General features: G+C 36.3%; 2 protein-coding genes across 2 annotated transcripts; both read left to right on the forward strand.

The window, feature by feature from the left end:
- Window positions 1–400: 400 nt before the first annotated feature.
- Window positions 401–2194, forward strand: LOC141595431 (uncharacterized). Its single transcript, XM_074415397.1, has 4 exons — window positions 401–541; window positions 596–757; window positions 815–1108; window positions 1250–2194. The coding sequence occupies exons 1-4, from the start codon at window positions 401–403 to the stop codon at window positions 2192–2194; spliced, it is 1542 nt and encodes a 513-aa protein (XP_074271498.1).
- An 11019-nt stretch (window positions 2195–13213) lies between these two features.
- Window positions 13214–17786, forward strand: LOC141597011 (ATP-dependent zinc metalloprotease FTSH, chloroplastic-like). The gene is made up of 6 exons (XM_074417309.1): window positions 13214–14257; window positions 14712–15230; window positions 16021–16267; window positions 16548–16731; window positions 17149–17320; window positions 17459–17786. The coding sequence occupies exons 1-6, from the start codon at window positions 13469–13471 to the stop codon at window positions 17681–17683; spliced, it is 2136 nt and encodes a 711-aa protein (XP_074273410.1). The 5' UTR covers window positions 13214–13468; the 3' UTR covers window positions 17684–17786.
- Window positions 17787–19674: the final 1888 nt, after the last annotated feature.

Genomic DNA, 19674 nt, shown 5'->3' on the forward strand with positions numbered 1-19674 from the left:
AATCAAAAAACACAAAAACATCAAAAAGAGGTAGTTGTTGAGGATGCTCCACAAAAGACTCAACCTTTGGGTACCAGGGGTCCTACGTCTACTACTGCACGTAAAAGCAAGACGATGTCGGAGATTGTAGGAATCTTGGTGCTGAATTTGTCTGAGGGTGATGAAGACTGGTTGGATTATGAGGAAAGGAGGAAGAAATGTCCCTGTGATGGCCACAATCAGTGAGGAAGAAGATTTAGGGGCTATGCTCCAGTTTACACATGAGGACATCAAAAAAGAGGTAGACTTCTGGAATAACTCTGTCTTTTGCTACATATTAGGTGCTAATCCTCCTTAGGAGGTTGTTGAGGAGTTTATTTATAGAATTTGGGATCAGTATGGAGTGGATAGGGTGTCTTTCATGGATAATGGGGTCTTTGTTGTGCGTTTTCAAAAAATTGAGAGTAAGGAGGTTGTGTTACAGTCAGAGTACTATATGTTTGAGAACAAGCCATTAATAATTAAACCCTGGGATGTTAATGTGGATTTAGTGAAGGAAAAGGTTGATGTGGTCCCTGTTTGGTTCAGGCTCTCTGGGATTCCTATGAAATTCTAGGGGGACTGTCTCCCTCAAATTGCAGGGCTTGTGGGAAAATATGTGCAGAGAGATAAAGCAACTCTTGAGAGAACTAGGCTAAGTTTTGCAAGAGTAATGGTGGAGCTTGGAATGGACCAAAACTTGCCTGATAGGGTTAAGTTTTTGGATGAGCATGGAAAGGTGATTGAAATGTTGGTGCACTATGAATAGATTCCTATCACATGTACTGTTTGTAAGGGGATAAGGCATGAATCTAAAAAGTGTAGGAAAGCCCGTCCTAGGACTATGCCTAAGAAAGTCCAGCAACAACCTCAACCAAAAAAGGTGTGGAGATCTGTGCAGAAAGAAGTGTTGACATCTCTAATGGTAGAACAGTCTGCCATGTTTACCCCTGATGTCTTCCCACCTCTTCACCAGGTCATTCAATCAACTCCTGCTAGACAGTTAATGAGATTGAATAGGCAAGGAGGGACAGTTGGACTGAGGAACATGGGAGGTACTGGTCCTTATACCTTTATTGAAGCACTGAATGTTATGGCTACTCCAAAGGGGGGGTGAGTCAGAGTGGAAAGGATCCCTCTCCAATAGTCCCAAATACATAATTTAGGGTTCTGGAGTGTTAGAGGGATTAATTATCTAAATAAGCAGAAACTGGTCAAATGGTTTCTGCAGAATAATGATGTAGATCTTTTTGGTATGTTAGAAACTAAAATAAAACCTAGTACCTTACTGAATAAAAACAATTCCCTCTGTGAAGGGTGGAGTGTGTCTACAAATAGTAGCTGGCATAAGGGTGGAAGGATATGGATATTATGTAAGCTTGATTTCTTCACTGTTCAATTTTTATCTTATGGTGCTCAGTACATACACATAAGAGTTCAGTCGAGAGATGATGGCAAGAAGTTTTTGATGACAATGATCTATGCTTTTAATGGGGTTGTTGAGAGACAGGGACTTTGGGATTTTCTTAAACAGGAAGCAGTGCATTGTAATGAACCTTGGATTTGGACAGGAGATTTTAATACCGTCCTGAATCCTGTAGAAAGGCTTGGTGGTCATACTACTGAAATAGAAATGGAGCAATTCCAGGAATGTGTTTCTTTGTGTTGTATGGAGGATATTCAAGCTACTGGTGCCCTATTTACGTGGTCTGATAAGCAAGAACCAGTAGACAGGGTCTATAGTATATTAGATAGGGTCATGGGGAATTTTGAGTGGATGGAGGAATATGGAGACTATACTGCTCATTTTCACCCTGAAGGACTGTTTGATCACTGTCCTTCTACTATTGTTGATAGGAAGGTGGGACTTATTGGCAGGAGGAATTTTAAGTACTTTAATATGTGGGGACAGGCTGACTCTTTTAAAGATTGTGTAAGGAAGGTCTGGCAGGGTAACATGAGAGGTACTAAAATGTTCCAACTTATTAAGAAACTAAAGGACCTGAAACCTGTCCTTAAGCAAATGAACAAAACTTGCTTCTCTTATATTGAGAACAGTTACAAGCTTACTGGTGTACTGCTAGAGTCTATAAAGAAAGAGTTACTGGATAAACCAGGGGATATGGAGCTGATGCAGAAGGAACATGTGGTGGCCCAAGAGTTAAGAGGGTTGTAGAGTGCCAGAGATAGCTTTTTAATTCAGAAGGCCAAGGTGCAATGGTCTCTGGCAGGTGATATCAACTTAGCTTATTTTCATAATTCTATTAAAAAGAGAGTCATGTAGAATAAGGTGATGAGCATTGAGGATCAGTATAGAAACTTATGCACTGATGGAGACCAAATTCAGAATGCATTCCTTGATTATTACCAGTCTCTTTTGGGGTCAAGGAATGTTGCTGATGAGGCTAATGTAAGGGTGGTGAGAATGAAAGCTTGTTGTTTTATGGAGCATTGGGACATTTTAAATAGGGCAGTGACTGTTGAGGAAGTGAAACATAGTCTGTTTAGTATACCTAAGGATAAATCTCCTGGACCTGATGGGTATACTAGCCAGTTTTATAAGGATGCTTGGGAGATTGTGGGAGATGAGGTCACTGCTGCTGTTATTAATTTTTTTGACACTAGCAAACTACTCACTCAAATCAATGCCACAGCAATTATTTTAATACCTAAGGTAGAGAGGCCTACTAATGTTAAGCATTTCAGGCCAATTGCTTGTTGCAATGTAATCTATAAGACTATTTCAAAGCTTTTGTGCAATAGATTGTCTAAAGTTCTACCTGACCTCATTAGTAAAAACCAGGGAGCTTTCATCCAGGGGAGAAGTATACTGGAAAACATGCTCATCTGTCAAGACTTAGTCAGGCTTTATAATAGGGGGTGTGCTTCCCCGAGCTGTATGTTCAGATTGGATTTACAAAAGGCTTATGATTCAATTCAGTGGCAGTTCATTGATCAAATGTTCAAGGCTCTACAATTCCCTGATCAGTTTAGGAGGTTAGTAATGACTTGTGTGACTACTAGTACCTTCTCTTTGAATTTAAATGGGGCAATGTTTGGATTTTTTCCTGGGCAGAGGAGGTTAAGACAAGGGGGCCCTATTTCTCCTCTACTGTTCACAATTTGTATTGAATATCTTACTAGGATATTAGATTATACACCTCAGAAATGGTTCTTCAGGTTCCACCCATTGTGCAAAGGGCTCAAATTAAATCGTCTCCTCTTTGCAGATGATTTGTTTCTATTCTGTAAGGGGGATGTGAGATCAATGGTGCTGATTTTGAGAGCTTTCTCTACCTTTTATGTTGTTTCTGGTCTGGAAGTTAACTCAGCTAAGTCGGAGGTAGTTTTTTCTGAGGTTGCAGAAGACTTAAAGACTGAGATTCTTCAGATGTCAGGGTTTAAAGAGGGCTACTTACCTTTTAGATATCTAGGTATCCCTATACAGCCTGGTAGATTGACTACTCAGGACTGTAATATTTTAGTTGGAAGGATTGTGAATAAAATTAGAGGAATTGGAGCAAAGAAGCTTAGTTATGCAGGAAGATTGACTCTAGTTAACTCAGTTCTGAGTACTTTACATAATTACTAGGGGTCAATTTTTATAATTTTTAAGACTGTAATTAAAAAAATTGTGGTAGTTTGCAGGAATTACTTCTGGGATGGTGGAACTGAGTACCAAAGAGCAACATTAGTGGCATGGGATACTGTATGTTGTAGTAAATCAGAAGGAGGATTGGGTGTGAAGGAAGCAGAGAAATGGAATATTGCAAGTGTTGGAAAATTATCACATTGGATCTTTGTTAAAGCTGATAGATTATGGGTACAATGGGTTGATCATATCTACTTGAAAGGGCAAGCATGGAGAGATTATAATCCCCCTCCAGATTCCAACTGGAATTGGAGGAACATATGTAAGGTTAGACGGCTGTTGCAGGTTGGTTACACTGGTAACCAGTGGATATATAATCAAAAGGGTTATAGTATTAAATCTGGCTATAGCCTGCCCAATGAATGCACCCTCCTTTGCAGTGGGCTAAGGAGGTTTGGAATAGTTGGAGCCTACCTAAGCATACTATCATTGGTTGGTTGATTTATCAGGAGGCTCTCAACACTAAAGAGAAGTTGCATCGTATTCACTTCAGTGATAGTTGCCTATGTGTTCTCTGTGAAAATGGAGTTGAAACTCATGCCCATCTTTTCTCAGAATGTCCATACAGTAAGTGCATTACTCAGTCCATTGAAGCCTGGTTGCAGATCCCTTTGTAGATAGGAAGTCCTGGTTTGTCGTGTTTGCAACAGAAGGTAAAGAGGATGGTAAAACTGGGTTGCTGGTATCATATATGGTTAGAAAGGAACAATTGCAGGCTAGAACTCAAGTTGAGCAAACCTAGTAAGATAGTGCAGGATATTAAATGCTTGGTCCGTGCTAGAATTAAGTTGTTGCAGCCTACTCATGTAATAGCTAGAGATAGGAATTGGTTAACTCAGATTAATATCTTGAGTTAGATTAAGTAGAGAAACATGATAAGTTCTGATCATGGATGTAATGACTGATGTACTTTGATCCTTGAATCAATATAATGCTCACATTTGACCAAAAAAAAACTAATGGGTGTCAATTAACAATATAATGAATATTTGTAATGGTAATTATAGAAAAATAATATATTTTGGAATTGACAAATTTTGAAAAAATACCCATTTTCCAATGGCACTGGATAGTTTTAACTCTGCTTTTGAGCAAAAAATAATAATTTTAGGTACCATATTTACAAATTACATAAATACTATGTACCTCGTGATATGAAAACCACTCATTTATAAAGCCACAAATTCTCATTTAAGACCGTCATATTCGTCTCAACCTTAAAATGGGTCAAGTATGACACATTAGACAAAAAACAACTTCATTGATAAGCAAAAGGTTTGTCTCATCTACTACAAATAGAGTGTTATTTGACCCATTTTATTTTCATGGTGGATATACTTATTTAAAAAAAGACGCATTGTCATAACGCCTTATTTAACTCCTTCATCTATTACACAACTCATTATAGCAGAAAAAAATGAAGTTGTTTCAAGGTTTGGCTTTTATTAAACCTTTTATTTGGTTTTACGTGTATTACTTGGAATTTGTCATTTTTTTTACATAAATATTTTGTTAGCAATAATAAGTGATAATATTAGTATGTCTCAATATTGTACGTGAAAATGGGTCATTACTTGATCAAAAGTTGTTTACTGAAAAGAAATATTTCAATATCTAAAATTTTAGATTAAAGTTTCAAAGTTAATGTATGTATACGAGTTAGACGGAATTGAAACTCATTTCGATTCTTGAAAATTCTCGAGCACAACCTATTTATAATAAGAAAAATCCTTAACCCTTAAGGAATTGGCTACGTGACTCGTAAATCTATCTTGCCAAGGACTTCCACATATAGTCCACGTAGCATGTCACAAATGAATACCATGACTCATTTCATTCCATGAAAGGCACGTGGACTTCAGAGTCAACTAGATCCGTTTTGCTCTCTCGTACATACATCTTTCTGATATTAAATATATTTCCGTGTTAGCGGACAATACAAAAATATGTCATCGAGATTATTTAACTTTATTATCTCATAATAAATTAAATAAACTTAAACGTTAAATATCAAACCGTAAGTGTGTGACCACATAGGTTCATCGATAAACCGGTAGTAATTAATCTCATTAATTATTAATCGAGGTTGGCGTCTAACAACACTCCCCGACATCCGGATAACGTGAATACCAATAGTCACTGTATTTCAATGTACTCGCACCTAGTAAAGGATACTGTATTTATTTTCCTCCATCTTTCCAACTCCGGATCTTCCTAAGATATGGTTTGACTGTCAAACCCCATGAGACAACCACTATATTACATGCCAATCATTATCGGTCGAGAATGACTTTAAGAAACTCTTTTATTAAATCATTTATCAGCCCTGGTCAAGGTCTTTATATGACCAATACGATTAATGATAACATAGAGTTCAAACTCATTAACTTGAGTTGACGGATTCCATCTTGACTCACCAGTAATTACATAGGTACTCAATTATACTCAATGACCATTCAACTAGAATTTTTACACACCAGGTAGTGTCCGGTATCTAAGTAACAACAAGTAGTCTATTAACTACAATGATGATCTCAGGTCAATGGATAAAATATACAACTATGCTTTAAGAGAATTTCCTTATTGACAATGCATAATAATTATTAATGTGTAGTTAATCTATTGTGATTGATATTACAACAGATTACAAATGTATCGACTAAAACAGGTTTAGTGTATATATAGTGTTCGTTATAATTTTTATCAAGTAGGTCAAAGATAAATCTATACTTTCATTGTACACTGACTACTAATGAATATGATGCCTTTTAATATTAATGTGAGAATGTTGCATGAGTATTGATGTTGTTTTGTTTATTACACTCTTCTCATTTAAATTGTTTTTATTTGATTAAACGTTACAACGGTTAATAAAAAATGAGTTAAAAATAATAAGTTAATTCATAAAATACCATCGTTATTTCCAAATGTAAAAAAAAAGTAAATACATATGCTTAATACTTCTTATTATCATTTTGATAAAGTTGGAGTAAGAAAAATACAATCCAGTCCTCGAGCTAAATTGATATAATTCAGTTACAAAAGTCATATTAGAATAAAAGTATAATATGTGTACAACAACATATCAAAAAATCTCAAAACAATTATTTGAATATCAAACCATTATAAAAATAATAAAAATAATTTATGTAAGCAAACATTCATTAACGAATAGTTAGAAAATACTCGTGATTTTCACGAAAAATTAAACTACTATATAATAAAAAGCTATGATAAAGCATCACAATAAATCATCCCCCTTTTCTAAGAATTTTAGCAAGTCGCGTCATCATGTATTTATTTTTATTTTATTTTTGTAAAAAAGAGAAAATGTTGAAAGAATTTGTAGAATTAAACACAATCATTAAAATTTTGGCTTTTCTTTTTAAAACTAAATTAAACACTCATTAAACATCAAAATAAATATTAAATAAATTTTTGGATTATATTGTTAGAATAAATTTTATGGACAAAATAATCATTTATTTTACTTGAGCGTTTATAATTCGCACCATATTCTTTCAAAACAATGTTAACCGTTCAATCTACCTTGAATTATAATTCGCAAATAAAAATATAGAAATTTCTTTGAAAATTTTGCTTTTGGTTAAATTAATTACCTAGCTTAACTATTTTTAAGAATTATAAAAGGTAAACAAATGACCAAAATGAAGGGAGTAAAATAAAAAAGATGTAAAAAAAATCGAAGACAACAACAACAATAATAACAATAATCGTGGCAAAACACTAATAAACGTAACAGTATTTGTGGCAAATTACAAATATACGTATTGATTATAGATTCGAGCTTGTATAACACTATCAACGTTACAACATAGCTAGGTCCGTGAATTTAAACAAGGTTTGTTACTATATCAAATATGTTCTTTGCTCTAAAGTTGGTAACTTTAACACATCCATTGAATTTTTTAATTTTTTTCATTTTTAGATGTGGATTAATTTCACAAGTATTGTTAAATATACTCCATTTGTTTCGATCATTTGTTTACCTTTTATATTCGGTGGGAGAAACATTTTAATTAAAGATAAACAAATGACTTGGATAGAGGGGTAGAATTTAGTGGAAAGGTTTAATTTTTAATCTATTCTATTATTTTTATTAGAGAAGTTTTGAGAGCTTGAGGAAAAAAAGCGGCTGTAATGAGAGAAATGGAAAAACTTGAGTCTAAGGAGATCACAATTCTAAACCAACTGGAAACTATGATTGGTCAGCTATGCTTTGGCAACGGGATTCTTGCCATGATATTTGGAATAAATTTCCAAATACCGTGCGAGTCTGTTGTTACTAGTTTTACTAGATTACTCTTTCTCTACTTCATCTGTTTAGCACTTTTCATTCCTTTTGCCCGTATAAATTAAATATATTCGTAGAAAACATGAAAAAGGTCTAGACATAAGAGAAAAATATCACAAAAGAAGAGGCAAAGATAACAAAAGAAAAGTCGGAGGAGAAACTATCATTGTATTAACAACTTAAAAGAAAATGCCATCTAATTATTAATATCCATTAATAATTACATCGTATGACATACGTTCAAAATGTTGTTTTCCTCTGGGGCATAGTTCCAACATTTTCTGGTTAGAGGCCGCCAAAATCATTGCGGTACGGAAACTTTTATTATGTTTAATGGATTTGATTGTATCAATGAAGCTAGATTGGTATCATTTTTTTTTTTTCGTTTACAGAGTCAGCGAAGGCATTAGTAAAGCCAACAAAGGCAGCACCAACGGCTTATAAGAAGCATCCCAAATTCTGCTATTACTATTATGGGTATGGTACACTATGCTCCATATTTTATGACACTATCATATCAAAATAATATATTTACGTACAAATCAATTATATATACTTGTTTGCTCTAATATTGCACATGTTTTTTTTATGGGAATGTGGCTAGCAAGAGTATAAGACATGAAAATTGAGATGATTTGAGGAAGTGTCTTTCCATGTAGTTATGTTTTGTCTACGATTAAGAATCTTAAGATTTGATGAGTTTAGTGTTTAGTAGTAGTATGTGTTAATGTTTTACTGGACAGAAAGTTTGAATGCTCAATTATATGTTAAAGTTTGAAGTTTGATGACTGAAAAGCTTAAATGCAATATACTTTCAAAAACGTACTGGAAATTTGTGTTTGAACATGCAATTGCCGATGTTAATTTTCTGGAAAATGGCAAAGTGGGGAGGGCAATTTTTGCGCCATTGACTTGGTAGCCATGGCCTTCTCGTGTGTAGTTTTTTACGAACACCCTATGGTTGTGTCATGTGCGACAAACGAAGAAATGTTGTACTCTCGTGGAAATAAATTAGGGTTAGGTGAAATGAAAATCCGGTCATAAGTTATATCGCCCTCTGACAAGTGTCACCCACTCGGTTGAGTACAACTCGTACGAGTTCCACTGACTCGGTCCACTGAACTCTCCACTAGGTCTAGTATAGGTTATACTTGATGCATTGCACCACTATGTCTTACTCACGATTAGTTTCTCGTCAAGCCTAAGGGTCCTCTCACGCATCGAAGGTTCCTTTACCAGTCTCCAAATATTCGGGCATTACAGTAACGGTGATATGTTACTCGATATTATACTATTTGTGTAGTTGTTTGCATTATATTAGAGTTTTGGTATGAATAAGATGAGTTTTTTTCATGTAAAATTATCTTGTTAACCATTGTTTATGGAAATTAGGTAATATATGAGATTTAGATGATGGTGGGTGTTGTATTGTACTTTAAATCAATGAAAGACACATAATTTTGGATTCAACCATGTTAGTGGTGGGATGTTGGGTAAAGTTAGTTTGTTGCAAAATTGATGATGCCTTATGATGTGTTTGGATGTTGTTCATGTCTCGCTCCATTGTTGTTTGGTGTTGAACCTAGTTGAGTTTACATGAGGTTTTACCTTCATTAACTAAGGAAAACGATAAAGATCTATGTGTGTAACCCGTGTCACGTTGACGGGTGAAATTTTACCTGGTCAAGTAAAATGTGTTTTTGAGTCTTGTCGCTGATGGGTGAAATTTCTCCCGGCCGGGTAACGTTTTACTCGAGCTGGTAAAACTTTTCCTACACTGTCGCGTTTTACTAAAAAGGTCATATTTCCCTCGTTTCTTTTTTTGTTTTGCGCTTGTGACCTACCGTTAGAACCGTAAGAGGATAATCTATCACTTCCAATTGGTTTCACCTCATTATCATGTTTAGAACTACAGTTATGACTGTTTAAAGTTGACCCTTATTGTAATCGAGTTTTACACTTGTTATTTTGTGGGGTTTAGGTTTCTGATGTGCTTTATTTGTATATGTTTTTAATACCCCATTTATTGCTCGTTTTGTCATGTTTTATGCGCTCTCTTGAGCGATTTAGGAGCTAATATCTCCCCTCTAATGTGCTTGGTTGTTTTATCATGTTTTTATAGGAATTGTGCATTTCTGACGCATTTCCCTATGTTTAGGCACACACCGACGAAGATCAATCATTTTGTACGAGCCTAGTTGTTTTTATAGAGGTTTTTAGGTGATCGATGGAGTTTCGAGAAGCAAAGATGTGGAAATGAAGCAAGGAAGGACTTTAAAGTAGAGAAGAAGTCAAAAAAGAAAGAGATCCCAAAGACTCCATATTCTCGGAGTGATTACGGAAGCAACTTAAGTTTGTTGGGTAAAGTGGGGCGTCGGTCGATGATCGGAAAAGAGGAATTGGGTGGTGATGGTAGGAGTTTGTTGGGTGGGATAAAGAGGAAGTGAAAACGAGAGAAGTGGGACAGGGAAGTGAGAGAGAGAGAGAGAGAGAGAGAGAGAGAGAGAGAGAGAGAGAGAGTTTTTTGTTGATGTTAAAATTTAATATTGTTTGTTAGTTTTATAAATTTTTTTAAAGCCTAACCTTATGAGCAGGTAGCCGCTTACCTTAAACTTTTATGGAAAGGTAGGTTGCATAAGATGAATGAAGTAATTTAAGCAGGTCACCCCATAAGAGGATTATTCCTCTAAAATAACTCTAATTAATTAATTAATTAATTTTAATAAAAACAAGGGTTAATTGATAGGAATAATCCAATCTATTGGCCGTCTTCTCTCAATAATCCGAACTTCAATTTAACTCAAAATATACCGTACTATTACTATCATCTTCTCATACTACACTTATGTCCTTTTTAACCTGTGAAAACCGGTAAACTAATAGGTGAATACCATAAGCCTCGTCACCAATCACCACAATCACTCCAGCACCCACAACCCAGCAAATAACCACCCCAAAAATACAACATCGGCGCACCAAACACCTTGACCAGTGCGGCACGTCGGTTAATTTTTGAGCCGTCGGATATCGTATATCTTCCTACATCTCCTTCCTCCAAACCTTCGGTCTAGATCTCGTTGGAAAACGGTGGTGCATCAACCCAACTCTCTTTATTCCTCTCATCTCAGTATTCCTCACGACATCAGCGAGCTCCTTCCCGCCTCATAACCATACACCAAACCCCATAAATTCTTTAATAAATATGGCGTCGGACTTTTACACCGCCACGAATGACGATAAGGGAGGCTAAAATAGTCTACATGGTGGGAGAATGGCGGCTATGACGGGTTGCACATCACCATGATCGACAGCGTTGGGGCTCCAAAAACAACAAAAAAATCGTATTCTACTCGGATCTCTAACTGAGATCTACAATAATATATATGAAATTTGAAAACTACCACCACTAAGAGTTAAGTGGTCATGCTATTTTTGGTGATGGATGGTATGATGTGGTGTTGGTGTTGGTAGTGATGTGGTGGTGGCAGCAGCTCGTTGGGGGTGGTTTTAGTGTTTGGTGATGGAGGACTATATCAGTTAAGGGGAGGAAATGGATGGAGTCATGTAACGTTGGAGTTGATTTGTTCTCAATGATTTTAGAATTATTTTTTTTACTTAAAAGGTGACCTAATGAGCAAAAGAACCGGTTACTAAGGGTAGTATGAGAAGAGGATTGTAACACCCCGGTCCAAACCTAGGGTCGAGAGCGGTCACTCACGGTAGTTTGTCAGGCTGTGTACATGGCTTACAGATCAACACAAGTCCTTTCCAGCGCATTTTGTCCTCACTCTTTCGCATAGATAACCAGAAAAAAAGTACACTTTGTTGATATGAGTAGTACTTTCAATCTCTTTAAGCACTAGTCAGATTTTAAGCTAATCAATGGACCTCTTCAAGGGGTTACCCCACCCGAATAACATCTTCGATTCAGTGGAGTATTACATGATGGTAATAGTGTGATTTACTTTGAATTAAATTGAAGTTCGGATTACTGAGGGAAAAGTGGAAGACCACCGATAATTTGGATTGGATTAATCCTATCAATTAACCATAAAAACAAGGGTTATTTAATGCGAATACTCTGAACTATAAGGGTGCTTCTCAAAATACTCCAAACTCGATTTTAACTACCAATAAAACCAACAATTAGACCACTTCTCTTATACTAGAATTGGTTGACCGGCTACCGGCTAAACAAGTGAATACTTTTTTACACCTCTTTTAACTCCTCTTTTTCAATCCTCTATTATCCCTCTTTTTAACCTTTTCCTTGCCTATTCACCTAATCCCCCAATAAACTTCTCTGCCTTCTCCATACAATCAAACACTATTAATGATCCTCGGTGGTGGAACCCATGACAACGGCGAGGAGAATAACAAAACGAAGGTAAAACAACAGTTATCGTCAGTATCATTTTTCGTATCGCCTCCAGTATACTAAATCAAGTAACTTTGATTCCACCCATATAGTTTATGTGATTGACAAAGTTAATGTGTTTTGAAAAGTACGACAAAATTTGCAGCAATTTGAGGAGTGCCACCCACAAAATTAATTAGAAAAGTAGAAAAATAGATGCTTAAAGAAAGGAAAAGACCATCTTGAGTTAAAAGAGGATAATGATTAAAAGAAAAATTGATGAACCGATCCCAGTGGTTAGCCAAGTAAAATAGCAGCAGCCTTTGGGTAAGCAAAATCAGGTTGCAGGACTGGTAGATTTTTCTGTAGATGTCGTAGTAGATTGTAAAAGGATAACGTTTTCGGTATTGTCTTCAAATTATAAGGGCATTTCTGATATATGCGAGAAATTGAGTAAATTGATAATTAAATTAACTGGAATTTGGAAAAGTGCGGATTTTGAAATGTGAGGGAGAAGAGATCTGACAGAAGGACTCCAAATCCGATGAAACAAAGAAAGGAGTGAGAGTAAGATAAGGGAGGGAAGTGTGTGTGGAGCGAATGCTAAAGTGAACATAATTATAAACACAAACATATTATTGTTAGAATTAAAAGAAAAAAATAGGGCAAAAGAGGAAGATGAAGACCGATAAAAGAGAAAATAGTGGGCTAATTAACGAGGAAGATGAAGACTCATACTTACCTGCTATAATAAGTTAAAAAAACACCAATTCTATTCATAGAGAAGAGGTATAATTGTAGGTTTTATTAGTAGTTAAAATAGAGTTTAGAGTATTCTCATTAAATAACCCTAAAAACAATTATGAAACTCGGCTTTTAGAAAAGCACACAAAAAATGAGTGAAAGATGGGAGACACACGTAGACAAATCCAAGCAACACCCTCATCTATGGCTTCAAATTAATCCCCATCTTCTTCATCTTCTTCTTTTCAAAACAAACTTCTTCTTTTCTCATTAACAATACATTACATGAACCTCCAACCTCCACCTCTACTTACATGCACTTCACTCATTCATTCTTTATAAATACAAAATTCCCAATTCTTCAATTCTTCATTTCTCATCCATGGCTTCCACAACTACTAACCCACTTCTCTCTTCAACCTTCTTCAACAATGGCGCCATTCATATCTACCCACCAACTCCTAAAACCACTACTTTAAACCCACTTCGTAAAAAGCTCCTAATTACTCTATCCCAAAAACCCACTTCTCAAAACCCTAATTTCCCAGTTAAATCATCGTTAGCTGCTTTAATCTTATCCTCAACTTTCACTAATCCCGCATTAGCAATCGACAATGCTAACCCTCCTCCTTCCCCAATTCCACCAACACAAACCCTAGAATTACAATCACAAGCACAATTACCGCCATCATCACCATTTTCGAAAAACATAATTTTAAACGCGCCTAAACCCGCTAATTCCGATCCTGACATTCCGGATGGAACACAATGGAGGTACAGTGAATTCTTAAACGCGGTTAAAAAGGGTAAAGTTGAGAGAGTAAGATTCGCGAAAGATGGGTCAATGGTACAGTTGACTGCCGTGGATGGGCGGCGTGCGGCGGTGGTGGTCCCCAATGACCCGGATTTGATTGACATATTGGCGATGAATGGTGTGGATATTTCCGTTTCTGAAGGTGAAGGCGGAAATGGGCTTTTCGGGTTTATTGGGAATTTGTTGTTTCCTATTTTGGCTTTTGCTGGGCTTTTTTTCTTGTTTCAGAGGGCTCAAGGTGGTCCTGGTGGACCCGGTGGGCTTGGTGGTCCCATGGACTTTGGCCGTTCTAAGTCCAAGTTCCAGGAGGTGCCCGAGACCGGTGTCTCCTTCGCGGACGTGGCCGGTGCTGATCAGGTGAGTCCGAGATTTTGAATTTTGGTTGTGATACGAGTATTATTTTTCCTTCTTTTAGACTTTGTTTAATTCAGTTCCGTTCATATAAGTTTAGGTTAGTTCAGTTCATTTTTGTTCACTTTGGTCATTTCATTTAAGTTCAGGTTGGTTATTTCTAGTCCATAAGAACAGAGGTATAAAACTTGGACTTAAACCGATGATTTACGTATAGTTTATTTTTCTTTGTGAGGGAAACTATGTACAAAAACAAACGTAAAGAATCATTTGATGCTAATGATGGATGTATTTGTTGGTATTGTAAAATTTTGAATTTTGCCTATATCCTTGCTTAAATGATTGTACATTATCTTATTGTAAGCCGGTTTTTCAGGAGACTTGTAAAGTTGTTGATGTTTGGATATTGATTAGTTAGTTGTGTTTACATTGTATTGACATGTAATGAATTAATGATCAGGCTAAGCTAGAGCTTCAGGAAGTGGTCGATTTCTTGAAGAACCCGGATAAGTACACGGCATTGGGAGCAAAAATTCCTAAAGGGTGTCTCTTAGTGGGACCCCCAGGTACGGGAAAAACGTTGCTGGCAAGAGCCGTCGCTGGTGAGGCAGGAGTACCGTTCTTCTCATGTGCAGCTTCTGAGTTTGTAGAGTTGTTTGTCGGGGTTGGGGCAAGTAGAGTTAGGGACTTGTTTGAGAAGGCAAAGAGCAAGGCGCCTTGCATTGTGTTTATTGATGAGATAGATGCGGTTGGGAGGCAGAGAGGGGCAGGGATGGGTGGTGGAAATGATGAGAGGGAGCAGACTATTAATCAGTTGTTGACTGAGATGGATGGGTTCTCTGGGAATTCGGGTGTTATTGTGTTGGCTGCTACTAATAGGCCCGATGTTCTTGATTCAGCCTTGTTGAGACCGGGTAGGTTTGATCGTCAGGTTACTGTTGATCGACCTGATGTTGCTGGCAGAGTTAGGATCCTTCAGGTAACGCACTCTTGGACTGTCTAACTTGGATTATTATTTTATTTTTATTTTTTGTGTGTATTTGTTGTAGTGGTAAAGAAATGTTATGTGAAATAACTTAGCTGGTATAGTAATAGACGAGGGGTCCTCATACCTATGTTACTCAGACTCGTGGACATTTTTGGCGCAGATGTGGAAAGTACACATATTTTGGCTTAAAGTGAGGTGTTCAACTGTCATACACGAGTGTTGAGTGTCCTACACAGTTGTTAAAGGGGAACATGAAGAGTAGGAGTAACATAGCTCATGACCTAAGTTAGAAACCCATGAGCACAAAAAAAATGCACTTGTGATTCGTTTACAGAACTAAAATAAAAAATCCCCTTCCCGGAGTTGGTGAGATGGTTGTAAAATTTCTGTGCAAATTTCCTAAAGTTATAAATGTCTTAGGAACAGTATTGATTTGGGGGCTTCATAAATCATAACGCAATTGGTACACTTTACACTACTCCATGGACTTTTCCTCTTTGATATAACATGAAATTTTTGTTACAATGCCCGAAATTTCCGTGGAAGATGAGGTTCTTGTGTCACATCATTACCTTGATTTGTGGAGAAAGACGGAAAATTAGGAACACAATTTTTCACCGTCTCATTTTCTGATAGGGAAAACATAAAATAGGACTTGATATAACATCATCGGAATTCTGAGACACATGAGTATTGAGTACTTGGGGTTTGTGCTTTATTTAGATCAACATATTACTTGAGTGATAGCAGCTTAATCTTGGGACTGCTTCATCTTCTGTAGGTTCACTCTAGAGGCAAGTCTCTTGCAAAGGATGTGGACTTTGAAAAGATTGCTAGGAGAACTCCTGGTTTTACTGGGGCCGATCTGCAAAACTTGATGAATGAAGCGGCTATTCTAGCTGCTAGGAGAGACCTTAAGGAAATCAGCAAAGATGAGATCTCTGATGCTCTGGAGAGAATTATTGCTGGACCTGAGAAGAAAAATGCTGTTGTGTCAGAAGAGAAGAAGAAATTAGTAGCTTATCATGGTACACTAATTCTCTCAAGTCCAATGTGCATCTAGCAAACATATCATTTGGGTTCAGGTATGGGTCAGTTCGGGTGGGGTTATTACGGCAAACATGTCACTCAGGAGTCGAGTCGGGTCGGGTCGGGTCGGGTGAACTAAGCTTGGGTGGGGTTATTTTGGATATATTATGCACTAAGGGACAGCTTCGGGTAGGGTCAGTTTTGCCTTGTCTACCCATCTTGTCCATTGTTGCTTTGCCCTCATTCTGATTGTTGTGAATCTTGTTTTTCTTTTCGCAGAGGCTGGTCATGCTTTAGTGGGTGCTCTTATGCCCGAATATGATCCTGTAGCTAAAATTTCAGTCATTCCTCGTGGTCAAGCTGGCGGTCTTACATTTTTCGCCCCTAGTGAGGAACGATTGGAATCAGGCCTTTATAGCAGAAGCTATCTCGAAAATCAGATGGCCGTTGCTCTTGGTGGCCGGTATGTAGTGTTTCTTGGTGCATCATGTCCATATAATCACAAATAAAAATTACAAATTACCAGTGGGGTAACAAGGGGTTGGATACTTGGGTGTATGCAGCCATTAGCTGATACCTGGATTGGCATATGGGGTCCTGGGATACCATTCAAATTTTGTTGATGTATTTTGCTCTAAATCAGTGCTGAAAAAATTTAAAACCCCTTCTAAGTTTTTTAAAGAATGACACATTTTTAGGATGCCACAAGCATAATTTTTCTGTATCTGCCACTGCATGGAGCCATATTCTTGGCTACTTCTAAATGACCCAAATGAAAATTGTCTCGATTATGGTATTGAATGACTTGGTTTACCGAACAGTGTAGTCCATATAATCTGTAATGTTGGTTTTATAATTAACCCCCTATTTCATTTTACAGGATCGCTGAAGAGGTAATATTTGGCGAAGACAATGTAACAACAGGTGCATCAAATGACTTCATGCAAGTTTCACGAGTGGCGAGGCAGATGGTTGAGAGGCTCGGATTCAGCAAGAAAATTGGCCAAGTTGCAATTGGTGGTGGGGGTGGTAATCCTTTCCTGGGCCAATCGGTAAAAAATTTCAACCATCCTTTTGATTTTTGATAAAAAGTTTGTCGATGAAGGCAACAAAAACCTGAATATTGTACATTTGTACCCGTACAAATTTATTCAACCAGTATTTCGCATTAACGCGTGTTGTCAATGCAGATGGGGTCGAGTCAGAAAGATTACTCGATGGCTACAGCAGACATTGTGGATGCGGAAGTAAGGGAGTTGGTCGAGACTGCATATAAAAGAGCAAAGGAGATTGTCACCACCCACATCGACATCCTCCATAAGCTCGCTCAGCTCCTTATTGAGAAGGAGACCGTTGATGGTGAAGAGTTTATGAGCCTTTTCATTGATGGAAAGGCTGAGTTATATGTTTCTTAATCCTTCAGGCACATAATTCTCCCTTGTATTATATTCTCTGTAATATACAATACAAATACACTAGTCTTATAAAAAAATTTAGTACAGATCTTTTTTACGGTGTCGTTCCTGCTTCATTGCTACTGAACGTACATACATCCTGTCTTTTTGTTTAGTGGTCTACTGGTCTATGCCACTTTTACTAACGCCATGAAATTACAGTGTAGTGGGAATTTATTGACTTGACAATTTGCCTTCAAAAGTTTCGAACCAAAAAGTTGTATTTTGTAATGTTTGAAATTTCTTGGAGTGAACAAAGAATTTGGAAAAAATGATTTGGAACCATCAAAAATCCTGCGTTATGTTTATCATTTGTGCTTTCCTTTATATATCTCATCGATCCGAGACAAGTGACAAACCAGCGAGGACTGGTGCACATTACTAGACATGGCAAACCCCGTCGTTCAGTCCACATACAGATCGTGTGAAATCGTACTGGAGTTATTCAGATTTTCAGTTTGATTCGGGTTAGGTTCATTTAAAAAGCCACCTTAATTAGTTTGTACTACTTCAAATCGGGTATAGATTGAGCCTACTCTATCAAATCATGTGAATTTACGGTTAAACTTTTATTGAGTTGAGTGTCTAAACTATTTACTAAACAAAGAATCAATGTGAAAAGTAAAAAAGGAGAAAAGGGAAGATATATTGAATGTACTACCTCTAACCTTTTTGTTTTTGAGCATATATATATATTTTTTGAGCTTATTACCCCATTTTATTTGTTTTTGAGCATATGTATATATTTTTTTTGAGCTTATTAAAATTAATAAGTTAGATTTTAATTTTTTTTCCTTCAAAACTCAAATTTTACTAAAATTATATGTAATATTTTTGAGTTTTATTGTAATTTTTTAGAGTTTAATGTTTAAATGAATAAACTCATAAACTTTAAAACTCAATTTTTAAAACAAAACTCCATTTTTATTAGAGTAAATTATAGATAACTCCCTTATATAATCGACTATTTTGAAATAACTCCCTTTTATAATTTTTTGTTCAAATAACTCCCTTTTAAAACATGTTTTTATACAAATCAATGCCTCATCACCGGAATGAGACTTATTTTTGAATTTTCCAGCTAAAAATTCGTTTTATCTTTCATTTTTCACTTATATGAGATGCTAAATAACAATTGTGCCCGTTTACTCACTATTTTGTTCATTAAAATAAGACAAAACGACGAATTTATACTTGATTTTTATTCGTTCGGAGTGCATGATTTGAGTGTTATTATATTTCAGAGAGATTTGGAATTGTTCATAGGTTATGAAAACGTAGTAGCGATGTAGGGATTATGTTATAAGAAGGGTAAATCAATCAAATTATAAAAAATAGATTTAGTTCCGGTGAAGAGGCATTGATTTGTTGAAAAACAAGTTTTATAAGGGAGTTATTTGGATAAAAAATTATAAAAGAGAGTTATTTCAAAAAACATGATTATATAAGGGAGTTATTTGTAATTTACTCTTTTTATTATAATGCTCAAAAACTAATAAATTGGTAATAATACATCAGATGTATAATCTAGTAAAAAGTAGGAGTGCTTTCCTAACAAAATATTTTTTTCTTCTTAATTCTAGTTTTAGTATCAGTACAGGTGTGTTCAGGTTCAGTCATCTTTCTGTATATAAAATTTGGTTCAATTTAGCTGCCAAAAAAAAAAAAAAAAAATTGGTTCAATTTCAATTCACTTCAGAGGTCAGACTAAACCGGATTTGGATAGTATTTGAGATACTCATAGTCCCATACCAGGTGAGTTATTCATGATATCAATTCAAAATTTTAATATTTTAAATTGGTTGGACACATTACAATTTACGAACCCACAAAGGTGTCGTGACACGAGTAGTTGCCGGTAAGTGGAACCTACACCCCTGTTCTTTAGTCCCAACTGCAGCCTTGTTAGGTATTACCCTCCCCCAAAATTGTGATGTATTATGTCTGAGATG

Source organism: Silene latifolia, chromosome 8 (assembly GCF_048544455.1).
Source record: "Silene latifolia isolate original U9 population chromosome 8, ASM4854445v1, whole genome shotgun sequence".
NCBI lineage: Eukaryota > Viridiplantae > Streptophyta > Magnoliopsida > Caryophyllales > Caryophyllaceae > Silene > Silene latifolia.

Bases quoted from the DNA above. Each gene is read 5' to 3' on its own strand.
- LOC141595431 (XM_074415397.1), top strand. From the start codon at position 401: ATGGATAATGGGGTCTTTGTTGTGCGTTTTCAAAAAATTGAGAGTAAG. The intron at 542-595 runs GTTGATGTGGTC...ATGAAATTCTAG, and splicing joins TGGATTTAGTGAAGGAAAAG to GGGGACTGTCTCCCTCAAAT. The intron at 758-814 runs GTGATTGAAATG...ACTGTTTGTAAG, and splicing joins TTTTGGATGAGCATGGAAAG to GGGATAAGGCATGAATCTAA.
- LOC141597011 (XM_074417309.1), top strand. From the start codon at position 13,469: ATGGCTTCCACAACTACTAACCCACTTCTCTCTTCAACCTTCTTCAAC. The intron at 16,268-16,547 runs GTACACTAATTC...TTCTTTTCGCAG, and splicing joins GAAATTAGTAGCTTATCATG to AGGCTGGTCATGCTTTAGTG. The intron at 16,732-17,148 runs GTATGTAGTGTT...TTCATTTTACAG, and splicing joins GCCGTTGCTCTTGGTGGCCG to GATCGCTGAAGAGGTAATAT.